This window comes from Medicago truncatula, chromosome 3, assembly GCF_003473485.1.
Source record: "Medicago truncatula cultivar Jemalong A17 chromosome 3, MtrunA17r5.0-ANR, whole genome shotgun sequence".
Taxonomy (NCBI): domain Eukaryota; kingdom Viridiplantae; phylum Streptophyta; class Magnoliopsida; order Fabales; family Fabaceae; genus Medicago; species Medicago truncatula.
In genome coordinates this window covers 8,225,778-8,239,293 of record NC_053044.1, presented here as the reverse complement: position 1 = coordinate 8,239,293, position 13,516 = coordinate 8,225,778, and the positions used below count along the sequence as shown (strand labels likewise).

Genomic DNA, 13,516 nt, shown 5'->3' with positions numbered 1-13,516 from the left:
TAATTTTCAGATGGGGCGCGCCGCTCTGACGATTTTTAAGGTTTTTCTAAGATTTGTCTATTGAGCTGGCTCGGAACAATGGGCATCAATAATGTGAACCACCGTTTCATATTCAATGGATTCAACATTTGCTTGATTTGTTATCGGGTATGAAAACCACAAAAATGGACACAGTTTAGAGAAGTATTTTTTAACAAGAATGTCATCTGAAGACAACGATGTTTTCAAGGAATTAATAACTTTTTATACACCAGGGGATGAAACATTTGGCTTGGTCAGAGAATTTTGTGTATTCGAGTCCTTTATCTGCCTTTTTTATTCTTCCAGACGGAACACATTTAGCACACTCGTCACTCAATTAGAGGGCTTATTGGATTTGAGTGAGTTAATGATGTTAGTATCAACCAATTTAGTAGGCTATAAAATTCCTGCACAATTTTATCGAATATGGTTCATTCATTTTGTCAGCTTCCTGATTGTAAATGTCTATTGAGGAGTATAGTTGTATAGAGCATATGAAACTTCTATATTTGCTTATATTTTTTACTAAATATGATTTCATTTAAGTATAATTGTTTATAAATCAATTTTACTGAAACTGTTGCTTTCTTTAATGTACAACTAAGATTAGGAGATATAACTCTTGACTCATTTCTAGTTACTGATGTCTATTGTATTATCTATTTATTTTTTGAAATAGAATACTTTTACTTTGATGCACATGTATTCATAAGTTAAAGATCAAGCACTAGCTTACTTTATGAACCTAAGAATGCAACAGCTACCTCTGTTTAAATTTGGTTTCCAGTTTTGTATATCCTTGTTTTTCAATTTTCTGATTGACGTACCACTTTGTTGTCAAAGGGAATTTTGGTGAATTCAATGGCATCTAACTTGAGAAAAAATCACTGTTCATAAAGGAGGGAATTTTCGAAGAAGCTATTCCTAATTTGAACCTTTAAAACCAAATGATGGAATATGCCTTAAGAGTTAGCAATGTTTGGTCGATAGAAATTGATCTGAAGTTTGTTACTGATTGCTGAATCAAGGAAACGGCGAGCAGTAGGACAAAGTTGACATGCTCCAAGCGGAAGAAATATGTGCATTGTGTTTCATTATAATTTCAGTCTCTTTTCAATTTACTGTTTGTATATTCCTTTCTAGTTCATACACTGAAAGTTGACTGGTAATCTTTGAATGGATTCAATGCAGCTGCTCATTGCTGGTAATCTTCGATTGAAATTCATTACTTTTTCACAGTTTGTGAATAGGTTTAACTATCGTATCACTAAGTATATGTTTCTCTATTGAGGAGTTAAACTCTTTATTGGAAATAATATTGTTAGCAGTGCGATCATTATTAAGAAGTAGTGAAAAAGTAGAATCGATTCATTAGTTTGAAATTGTGTTACATCAATGTATTTATACATTTGTGAAATGTACTAGCTAATATGAAGTGTACTACATAAAAGAGCTTATTGTACTACACTATCTTAGTTCCTTGTACTGCAAGCTTCTGCATTCCCATGCTTCTTATTATTTGAATGTGTACTGTGTAATAATCATTATGTCCTTTTTCTCAAGGTGGTCGATTCATTCGTGGCTTGATAAAGTAGCCAAGTTTTTTTTTGAGAAGTTGGTGGGGACAATGCATAATATATACAAGGTCCGCGGTTCGAACCCCGGCTAGCACCCAAAAAAAAAATAAGTAGCCAAGTTCTTGTTTCCTTGACCATCCTAAAGAAAAAAGGCAATGGTGATGCAGATTTAGTTTGCAAAGGTTCGTGGTGGTTTAAGGCATAAAGTTTTTCTGCTATGCACTTGTTCTGTTTTATGTTTTAACATTCGAGTACTTTCATGTGAAATATTCTTTGTACATTATATATGAATACATATCTTTGAGCATTTGTGCTTTCCTTCTCTGAAAATTATTTGTCTTTTCATCACAAAATCATGATTTCTCTTGATTTTTAAGAGTTGCTTCTTTCTTTTATTACCCTCAAGTTGTAAAAACAAACACTCAGACGGACACAACATTAACACCGACACATAGACATCGTCATCAGTAATGATTTGGAAAATGGAAGTACTGATTACAACCACATGTATAGTTATTGGATACCAACAACGTGTCATATACCAGATACGCCTTCGATCATCTAGTACAGCTCAGATTCAACTGCATGCACATTGTTACTGTACTTGACCTAGAACAAAAGGATGTTTCATGGAGGAATATGAGAGTATCCTACATAGTAGTACCTGTGCCACTTTATAGACTTGGTGTAGTCATTGCAGCCGCAGGATATAAATTCAAAGACAAAGTTTCCTAACATGGCAAAATATATAGTCGTCCTTTTCCTTCATACCTGCTGAGATCCTTTTTCTCCAGATGAATGCGACGTCTTATGCTCTTTTTCTCCTTGTCATTTTCCTTGCATTAATTTTTCTCCATTTTTTTTGTGTTTCTCTGCCAAAACCTTAAACTTTTTGTTGTTGACTTGGCTTCACACACAAACACAGTCCTACGTTGGTACTTTATTTTTTTTGGGAATCCTCACAACGCCTCAACATGCTAGTTAAATAGTGTAATGATTTGGGTTGAGTTTCGATTGATCATTTTAAATGACATGAGATTGATACATAAAGCAACAAAGGTCAAATTTGATTGATTTTGTTTGATTGTTATATGAACATCGAAAAAAATGGAATTGGTTGAATGTTTGGATTCATCACTTTAGAAGAAAAGTAGATGAATTTGTTTTAGATTATTTTTATATATAACAAAATACCCCTATTTAAAATTCATTCGATAAAAATTATTTTAGTTTTTTATTCAAATTCATTTTAATTAATTTATAAATTAATGAATTTACAACAAGGTCCAACATTGTACCATGGACACAAGAAATGGATTTATGTGTAAAAGAAAAAAACAAACGGGTCTCAGTAAATAGTACCCTGTAGGTAATGTTTAAGGAATCTATGTATAAAAACATTGTTTTGAAAATATAATTTTGATTAACTAATAATTTCACCACTTTTTTTTTTATAAAAAGTTACTTGTTTCAGTTGCTAAACTAATGTCTCTAATACATTCTTTAGCATTCTTGATAATAAAAAAAACAACATTTTCAATTACTTTTTAATTTCAATCTACTCTTTCTTCCCCTTTCCAAACAAGAGAAGATTATACAGGACACGAGTTATATATTGATCTGTCCGGTGAGGAACTGGTTGAGGCAACGGTGGCGGAAAGTGCTCCGGTGCGATTACGACAAGTCTTCACAGTGAAACGAAAGGTATATGCATGCACGTTAGCACTCGAACGCTCAAGTTAGTGTAGGAAATGAGATGGAATGTTAAAAAGTGTGGGAAAAGTGAACATACGTTGGGGCTTCATCAAGAGGTTGTTTGGAGACATATATAGGTGTGGATTGGCTTTTTAGTCGATGCAAAACATATATAATATAATTTCTAGGTTCTCTTGTTTATTTTTCTCTTGGACTAAAAGTAACTTTTATTTTTCTCAAAATTAAATTAGATCTTATGATTTTTCTTGGGGACTAAAGTGGACATTCACTTAAAAATGTAGGTTAAATTACATTTTTTGGTCCCTTAACTATTTAGGTAGTATCGCTTTGATCCCTTAATTAAAATTTGATTTATTTTGGTCTCATAACTTATCTCTGTTACACATTTTGGTCCTTTCCGTTAGTTTTAATTCAAAAACGTTAGATTTTCTTCATCTTCTTCTCCTCTTTTTCATCTTCATATCATCTCCATCATCCTTCAACAATAAGAATCCCAAAAAAATTCTGAAGAAAACCTAACGTTTTTGAATTAAAATTAACGGAAAAGACCAAAATGTGCAACAGAGAGAAGATAAGAGAACAAAATAAATCAAATTTTAATTAAGTAACCAAAATAATGTTACCTAAATAGTTAAGGGACTAAAAATGCAATATAACCAAAAATGTATTACACTTAATTAAAATTGGAGAGAGTATTAATATGAGTCATGTTAATTTGTGCCATAATCAATAAATGCACAAGTTAAAATGTTTAAGTTTTCAAGATATTACACAATTTTCTATTGAAATTGAATACACAATTTTCAAGGTTAGATATGACACGAGCATTTTTGTATTAATATCGAAGAAATTGCTAACAAATACTTTAAAAACATTTGTTAAAAAATTTAAAATGATAATTTTATTTTAAAAATTGTGTACTTAATGGGTTAAAACATTAAAAAACTATTTCTTTAGCGTAAAAGTTTTCAATTATTTTCATTTTTGAATTTTTAATTAATATCACCATAGACGTATCCTCCCTCCCCTTCCACCAACCATGCTCACTATCATCGTCCTCACCTCTTTTTCTTATATACAAGCAAACTTTAAAAATATGTCTCTTATATATTTAATTTTGAAAGATCAAAAGTGATTTTGAAGGTTGTAAAATGATTTTATCATGTTTGGATAATTTAAAGAAGAATTGATTTTGTCTATATAATTAATTTTACTTGAAACTAAAATTTGTAGCTTTTGACTTCGACAATTAATCTTTACATTTTTTTCTGTGGTGGCCGGAATTCGAACTCCGAACCTTACATATTTTATGGATTGTCCATACAAACGACGAGTACAGTTAATCTTTACATAAATACAACAAAACATAACTTACTTTATTCAATTTCCTTTTATCCATAATCAATCTTAGAGAATCGATTCTTAACCAAAAATACACTTCATTTATCGGTCATAAATGGATTCCTATTTTACTTGAAATGGATTCCTATTTATCGGTGGCTAATAATTATTATACGATGTTATTTTCAATTTAAATATAAGATTTCTCTTTTAAAAAAAATTGTGTTGTTTTTTTATTAAGGATCTATTTTTACTATGAGAGCGGAGACTTCAATCATAGGGACAACCTTGACCAAAACTCTCTAAAAACATATTTTCAACAAAATTAATCAAAATGAGTTAAAAAGAAATATATCTCTATAATACTACCTAACTATCAAGTAAAAATAACACTTTTGATAACCTTAAAAAATTGATTTTATCCCTATCGCTCCCATACTTAGAGCCACGACTGTTTCCAAATATACGCAAACCAAACAGAGTATTATAATTAAAATAATCAATTATCTTATACGTTGATTCCAACAATAAGTATCGTAAAAACAGTCAAACCGTGGAATGCAACCAGTGTGAGTAGACGGGCCTAGTAAATTTATTCGCTTATATGTTGATTCCAATTATCGTAATAACACGCGGACCGTTGAATACGACCGATGAAAGGACGGGTCTAGTAAATTTATTCTCTTATACGTTGATTCCAATTATCGTAATAACAGTCAAACCGTGGAATGCAACCGGTGTGAATAGGTCTAGTAAATTTATTCGCTTATATGTTGATTTCAATTATCATAATAACACGCGGACCGTTGAATATGATCGGGGTAAAAGGACGGGTCTAGTAAATTTATTCTCTTATTCGTTGATTCCAATTATCATAATAACACGCGGACCGTTGAATACGATGGATGCGAAGGGACGGGTCTTTTACTAATTTTAATTAAATGACAAAGTTGGTCTCATGGTCATGGGTAATTCAATTCAAAGTACTAGTCACATTCTCTCTCTCTCTCTTTCTATTTTGTCTTTTTGTCCTAACTTGTTTACTAAGGTTCTCTCACATAATAAAAACGGAAAACACCACTCACTCACACATTTCTCATTTCTCACTCACATTGCTACTCTTTCTTATTCTTCAACTAAAAATCAAAACCGAAAATAAAAAACCCTCTTTTACTTCTTTTTAGGGTTTCTCTCTCTCTCTCTCTCTCAGCAACAATGCAGCGAAGAAGAATCAATGTTCATGGGGTAAAGCATTGTTTTTTCCTTTTCTGGCAAATTTTTTCTCTGCTTTATATTTTGATGCTTTTTTCGCTGTTTATTGTTAATGTTAGTTTTTGTATGCTCTGTTTTTCTGTTGATGAAGAAAGTTCTTGCATTTTCTTGTTTCCTTGTACAGTAACGTTTTTCTCTGCTTCATTTTTAAGCTATTTTTTCGATTTTTAAGCTAATTTTTAGTTAATGTTTGTGTTGGTCACTTCAGAAGTGATGATTGATGATTTTCCCCGTTTCACTTTTTTTCCAAAAACACAATTTTTATTTGGATTTTGAATTTGTTACTGATTATTTTGTGCTTTTTGGTCATGGTGGGGAAAGATTTTTTTAAAATGATTTTTGTGCTTTTTTAATGTTTTATTTGGATATTTGTGTGGAAATGAAATTTAATCATGTAGGGTATGTTTGTGTATTTTTTTTTTGTTTTATTGTTACTAGATTGATTTTGAAGTGATAAATGTTGTGTGCTTTAAATTTTGTTAATGATTGAATTCAAAAATGGGATTACGGATGATTTTACTGTAGCACCAACACTTCTAATGGAAGGCGTTACACCAACACGACACTGACCCATGTAACTACATTGATTTAATTCGTTTTTTCAAATTTTTACCGGTGTTGAAGTGTCGGTGTAATGTCAAGTGTCCGTCTCTGTGTCGGTGCTTCTTATGGTTTTAGTTTCATTTTTTTGGTGAACCCGTATATTGAGAGTGATTTGAGCTGTATTTGTTTAGAGTTGTTTTAAATCGAGGATGCCGTTACACTAAAAACATTTATGTTGTGGTTAAATGCAGCTGCAATTTCTGTTAAAGTCGTTGCCGAGACATCTAAAACCATTGCTTACAACTATAATAATACAATTAATTATGTATTCTCTTTGACCCTGATTTTATTGGCATGTATTCATTAATTAAATGCTTCTACATGTGCGCGTGTGTGTCGGTATGTATGTATGTAATAAATGCTTCTACATGTGCGAGTGTGTTTCGATATGTATGTAATAAATGCTTCTACATGCGCGCGCGTGTGTGTGTGTGTCGATATGTATGTAAGTGTGTTTGCACACTTCTAGGCACACGTGTGTATGTGCGTATGCGCACATGGTCTGTTTTCGTTGATAGGTTTTAGGTCATACACCAAAATGGTTAAAGTTTTCTTGAACTTACTTAAGTCGGAATTTTGAAGTTTTTGTTTTTTTGGGTTCTGCTACCTTGTAAAGTTTTGATTTGTTTTTGTTTTTTGTTTTTGTGGGAATCTAAGATATTCAACATTGGGTGGAAATTGGTTTTTAACAAGGATGATAAAAGCTAACACATTCTTTCACCAACTTAACTTTTTGTGGAGAAAGTATAGTACCAGATTTCCATTTGTGGTCTGTTTGCTTATTCTTGTTGGGCTTATTGATATTGTCTTTTGGAGATTGTGTCTTAGGTTTTAACAGCAAAAGTTTTCACATCCACTTTTTTCTGTGCTCTGTGTGATTCAGAAAACTTTTGTGCAAGATTCTGTTTCATTACTGCATTGTTCTGTATTGAGCTTATTTGGATTTTGTGATTTTCCCTGCTTTGCACCTTGATTTTATTCGAAATGGATTCTGATTTGTAACTGCCATAGCTAATGAAACTGACATGAAGTATGCCATAGATCAATTTGATTTATTGTAAGATCAATTTGTGAATATATGCTTCAGAATGTTATAATTTTTGGTGAAAATTATCCACTAGCAAATAACATTTTCTGAACTGTTCTACGCTAGAGCATTTTGTGAACTATAGTTGAGTTAGTTGACGTTTATGTGTTTATTATTACTTTGCAGGTTGAACCTTGTGACATATGTGGTCATTTTGGCTTTGGTGAAGTAATTGTTACTTGCTCTAAATGCAAAGTGAATCGTGAACATGTGTAATGATCTCTCTTTTCCTCTTACATTTTTTTGATGAACACTGATAATTTCCTTTTATCTTATATTCTTTCTTATTCTGACTTTTTTCATAATCTTTCTTTTTCTGACTTTGATTTTTCTTGATAAATTACTTTTTCCAATTTATTGCATTAAATCTGTATATGTCTTTTTTTTTGGTTGTGACCGGGGCTTGAACCCCGGACCTTGCATATTTTATGCATTGTCCCTACCAACTGAGTTAAGCTCACGAGGACAAATTTGTATATGTCTTGTATATCTCACAAACATTTGTACAAATATATGCATACAAAGGCATAGTGTCTAGATTCCTAAACCTTAAGAATTGAAATTAATGGACATCCTAGGACTGTCTCTTTAAACTGTGGAGTGATATCAAAGATTAAAAGGAATGAATCAACCAAAACTACCATTAAAATCAATACTTTTCTTCAAACTAGAGCATTTGGAGTACCTTGTCTACATGTCTGCTTGCCGATCCTTGAAATTCCGAAAAAATGTCTTGAGGATGCTCGAAAGGATATTTTCTTTGACAAAGTGGTAATCAACTTTTATGTGTTTGGCTAGTGACATAACTTGGCTTTCCCACAAATAAGTCAATGCAGAGGTAATGATGTATTAGTGAGTGGGTTGGAAACCAAAATACAAGTTTGCAATCTAACTTGGACTAATAGTTTTACATATTTGCTTCTGTTCTTACAAATTATTGACTTTGGTTTTGGAACAATGGTTTTGTATATCCCTTTTTACTGTACTAGTGTGCATATAATTTTGTTCTAAGTCTATCTTATTTCTGTCCCATTTCAGTTACTGCATGAAGATTAATCTCATGGAAGTTCCAGATTACTGGCTTTGTGAACCATGCCAATCCAACAATGGTTCAACTTCACAATGTATAGCGAAGCAGGATTCTGGCTTGCAGGCTTCCAAAAGGCAACAATCTGCTAGAACAGGCCCAAGAGGGAAAGTGAAGTACCTTCAAGAGGATGAAGTTATCAAGCTTTCTAGTTGTAATGTTTCCATCAAACCTACTCCTCCATCGAGCTCCAATTTGCTGATGACTAGGAAGGTTAATCCAGGAAGACCTGCTTTGTCGATGACCAGAAGGGGTCGTGTGGCATCAAAAAGTCTTCTTACAAAGATTCCATCCTTGACTCCGAAACCAAATCCTAGCATATCACCTATGGCACATGGGATGTTTCCAAGAAATGGAGGTCAGAAAAATCCAATAACCAATCTACATGCTTCATCATCATTAGGTGAGAAACAAAATAATCTGAGATTGTGTTTTGCTGCAATCCCTATTATCTTTGAAGTAATATTATGTGATACTGTCAAAGGTTTGATAATGTGAAACAAATATTCTGAGATTGTGTTTTACTGCAATCCCTATTCCTTCAAACAAAATATACCCATCGAAACAAACAAATTCGTCAAAATGTGTAACTCCTAGTCTGAATTTTTCTGGATTTTGAGCTGATTTGATGGAATTAAATTGTGGTTGCTGAAAATTTTGTTATTGTCACTGTTGTGATACTTTATGATATAGTTCTACCGAAATAGGTTTGAAGATTAGTAGCATGACTGCATTGCTTTGAAGAGTTTTTACATTTAGTGAGCTGGATTAAGTTTTCATCCACGGAATTAAACTGACAGTGTAGGAGAATTACACTTTTAGTGAGTTGAACCAATATCACTATGTCTATGGGATAATAGTATGAGGAAATGTAGGAAATGTTTAAAGCCTTTACTCGCACATTTTCCATGATGTTTGCTTGGGATTTCTTTTTGAGATTGTTCTTATTGTAGGACCATTAAAGGAGCATAGACTTGCATCTGAACGACGAGTGGGTCCACCAATACCTAACAGAAAAGTTCAATATGCCGATCTTCGTATAGAAAAGCGTACAAGAGAGTCACCCAATAATGATTTATCTGCTACCAAATCTGTACCTGTTGCTGTTTCAGGTAGGATACTTTTCTAGTTATAATGGACTTTTCGAATTGTCTCTGTTTTTTTTCTCGTAACATCTCAATATATATGTGGTAAAGCATCTTGGTATGAATTGTGATATTGTCATTTGAGCCTGTCAGATTTGAACCAATCATCTCTAATCTTATTATTTTCCATTTGTTCTCCGTTTTTTCTTTAGATGTTGCTGAATATAATGTACTTAATATGGAAAAAAGCAAGATTCAGAGTTTTGTTGAAAACTTCCCGCGTTATCAAAAATATTTTCCCTCTTCAATTCGTGCTTGGAGGTGTGTACTTTTTTTCCTTTGCCATAAATAACTTCTTTCTTAAATTGCCTTTGCTGGAAATCTGTAGTGAGTAGTGACTAGTGGGATGAAACTCTCAAATTTCCTTGAAGTTTTATCTATCACTGTTTGAAATGGCATTACTCAAGTCGTCTCATAAAAAGGACATGTAAAGCCTACAGGGGTTCGTGTAAACCTTTTACGTTTACATGCATGAAATTTTGAACTATCTTTTCTGTAATATTTGATTATTGTTTGAAAAAAATATATTTGACCGTCACTTTTTGGTGATTAATATGAAATCCCCATGAACAATTTACCACAAATTCAAAACATGGGTGCTTTTTGTTAATACATGAAGGGGTGAGGGCTTAGGTTAAGTTACCCTAAGGTGCTTATAGTTTCTCTAATTTTTCAAAAAGTACCAGTTTGAAAGTTTCTCATAGTTCTTTAGACTTTTGAAAATTTTGAAGCAATTTCTTTTTTGTTAATGGCATTTGTGTTCCTAAAAGTTGGAACTGATGAACACTTACAATTTTTCTCTATCTTTCATTGAGCTGAATTTATTTATTTTCATTGTATTGGAACTTTTTGGAGTGAAATCATGTTTGTCCTCATAATTGGAGTGAAATCACAATTTCGTCCTTTCAATTTACGAAACCCATTCAAGTTTGTATTTTTTCCGACTTTAGCACCCCAATTTGAAAGGTATTATGTTTGAATTATTGGATGCAAGAGAGGATTCAAAGCAATATGTGAGTCATTCATTGATTTTGATGGATATTTTCTAAAGAGATATTTTGGATTGGGGGTGGACTAAATTGACTGATGTTCTTCATCTTAAGAGTCTAAATTGTTATTTCTTAAATTTGAGGGACTAATTGTCAGATTCTTGAAATTCCAAGGACCAAAATGGTAATTCACTCTTTTTGGCTGCACAATAACAGCTCCAGTCAAGAGACCAGACCTTATTTATTTTTCTGTTTTCAAAATAAAAGCAACTCTAATTGATTCTTGTTTTCATGGATATAATCTTTGCATTTTCTGGGAAATGTTTTAGAATAATGCTGTTACAAGTTGCATCCTCTTCTTCCCTATTTCTCTCTTTCCCTCTCCAAGCTCTCTATCTCTCTCTTAATCCCACTCTCTCTCTTCATTACAAAATATAAATATAATCAAGAGAGTAAGATTAAGAGAGATAGAGAGTTAGGAGAGGATCCAAGTCCATTCCATGACATTTTCAATTTTGTTAACATGAAATTTCATATGATGACAACCATTTTCTAGTGGCCAATTCCAAATTCGTCAAGAAGCTGCATCTGGTGGAATTTATGATGGGTTTGAGGCCCAACCTCCATGCACTATTAATAGGAAGGCATACAATCTTTCAAGCAAAATTCCCTCAGTCCTTCAACTGGAATCACTTCCTGCTTTGAATGTCTTGACTGATGAATTCCAGAATTATTCTCCCAGTCTTCAAGATATAGCGTTATACTTCTTTCCATCAGATAACAATGAGAGGTCAGCTTTTGCTTCCTATGTTGATACTCTTTCATCTGTTGTTATTTGTGACAAGCTGTTATTTGTTGTTTAAGCTGCTTATAAACCATGTTTTCAATTGATTATAGGTCCAGAAAGAACCTGAACAACCTCTTGAAGTTTATGAATGATGAAAACTTAATGTTGAGAAGTTTAATTAATGGAGTGGAGTTATTTCTATTCACCTCACATAAGCTCAGTGATGATTCAAGGGGTACGTATTTTACTATATGTCTAAACATTCATTACACTGGTTTCTATATCTCAATATTGTAATTTATGAGAAACTAGTTTAGTGTAATCTATACCTATATATAAAAGGGATGCCAAATTTTTTTTCTTTTAAACTATTTTATTTATAATCTTATCATTTTTTTTTTATAAACATCTATACCTGCATACAAAGTTGATACAAAGTTTTGGTGTAGTTTGTTTTTCTTCTAATTTTATCCTTCATTTAAATGATTTTATTTACAATTTTACTCTTCCTTAGTGTGGAATATCATTTCATTGCAAGTTATTTGCCGACAACTTTGTACACCCTTAAGCTACTTTACAATTCATACATGAGGGATACTGGATAGGACAATTTTATTTCATTTTCAAGTGAAAATCACATGTTGTATAGGATGGAAATTGCTAGAAATGCCCTCAATATATGACAATATTCTATAACTTTCTTTGAAGTCACTCTGAACTGCTAGTTTTGCTTCTAAATTATACTCCCTCTGTCCCATTTTGAGTATCAACATTTGGTCACTTCACACAAATTATAAGGAGAAACTATAAACAAAAGAAATAGCATAATAACCTTATAGGGTATTATTGTACCAAAAAAAAACCTTATAGGGTATTAGTGTATGCACCGTTATCATAAATGCAAATATTGAGTGATGTATATAGTATAAATTAGACGGTATATTAGAAAAATAGGATTAATATTACATTGAAAATTGAAATAACACTCGTTTTGGATCAAATGTTTTGTTTACAAATGTGACACTAATAATGGGATGGAAGGAGTACTACCAAAATTAAAAAGGTCTTCATAACACACTGAACTTCAATCCCTATTCATTAGAAATGAATATTAAAAATAAAATTTTGGGAGAACAGGTTGAAAAGATCCTTGATTCTTCTGATCTGGGGAGTTTTACTTAGATGAATTTGTTTGTCTTATTGCCTGCACGGTTATATCAGCTTTTATAATTGCTTTCTGTGTCTTCATGAAGCTAACATGAATCAATTTCCCTTCAGGTACTATTGCTGTTGTGCATGAAGGATATTTCCTGTGGGGAGTTTTTCGCACAAAGAAATCTGTTACTGCTAATGAAAGATTACCTCCTGACATGGATCCTATTGATGATGATATGGACATTGATATGATGGGAGGAAATGATGTGGGAAGAATTGATAATGTTCTTAATCACAATCTCAAGAGTTCCTCTCAGTTGCCGTTGGAAAGAACACCTCTTCAGAGCAGCACTTCTAAGAAGGTAGAAGAAAAGACCTCAACCTCTTCAAGCAATTTGAATGGTAGGGACATATCAATTTCATCTCAAGAGCTTAGAAAGAAGATCAAAGTTGAGCATTCTTCTGACCCATCATCGGGGAGCCCAGCCAAGAAGTATCGTAAAGTGCTCGACATACTTGATGTTCCACCAGGCTTTCAACCTCATGGTACAAAATAGTCATTGTGAAATTCCATTCAATGATGAAAAGTCTAGAATTAGAATATTACTAGATTGAGGCCCGCTCATTGCGCAGGTGTAGAATAGTAAAATGGTAAATGTTCCGATGAATGTGATGTTCATAATATCTTAAAGGTGGAGATAGTTTTCTTATGGGAATATTAGTATTTTTTACATAA

General features: G+C 32.5%; 1 protein-coding gene across 2 annotated transcripts; it reads left to right on the top strand.

Moving 5' to 3' along the window:
* The first annotated feature begins 5,747 nt into the window (after positions 1 to 5,747).
* On the top strand, positions 5,748 to 13,516 carry LOC11418582 (uncharacterized). Of its 2 annotated transcripts, none has more exons than XM_024777708.2 (8): positions 5,748 to 5,900; positions 7,744 to 7,829; positions 8,656 to 9,107; positions 9,658 to 9,816; positions 10,002 to 10,110; positions 11,395 to 11,628; positions 11,736 to 11,860; positions 12,904 to 13,516. In XM_024777708.2, exons 1-8 carry the CDS (start codon positions 5,871 to 5,873, stop codon positions 13,335 to 13,337), a joined length of 1,629 nt encoding a protein of 542 aa, XP_024633476.1. In that variant the 5' UTR covers positions 5,748 to 5,870; the 3' UTR covers positions 13,338 to 13,516. The 2 variants fall into 2 exon arrangements, with proteins under 2 accessions (XP_024633476.1, XP_039687229.1); XM_039831295.1 differs by lacking the exon at positions 5,748 to 5,900 and adding an exon at positions 7,158 to 7,299.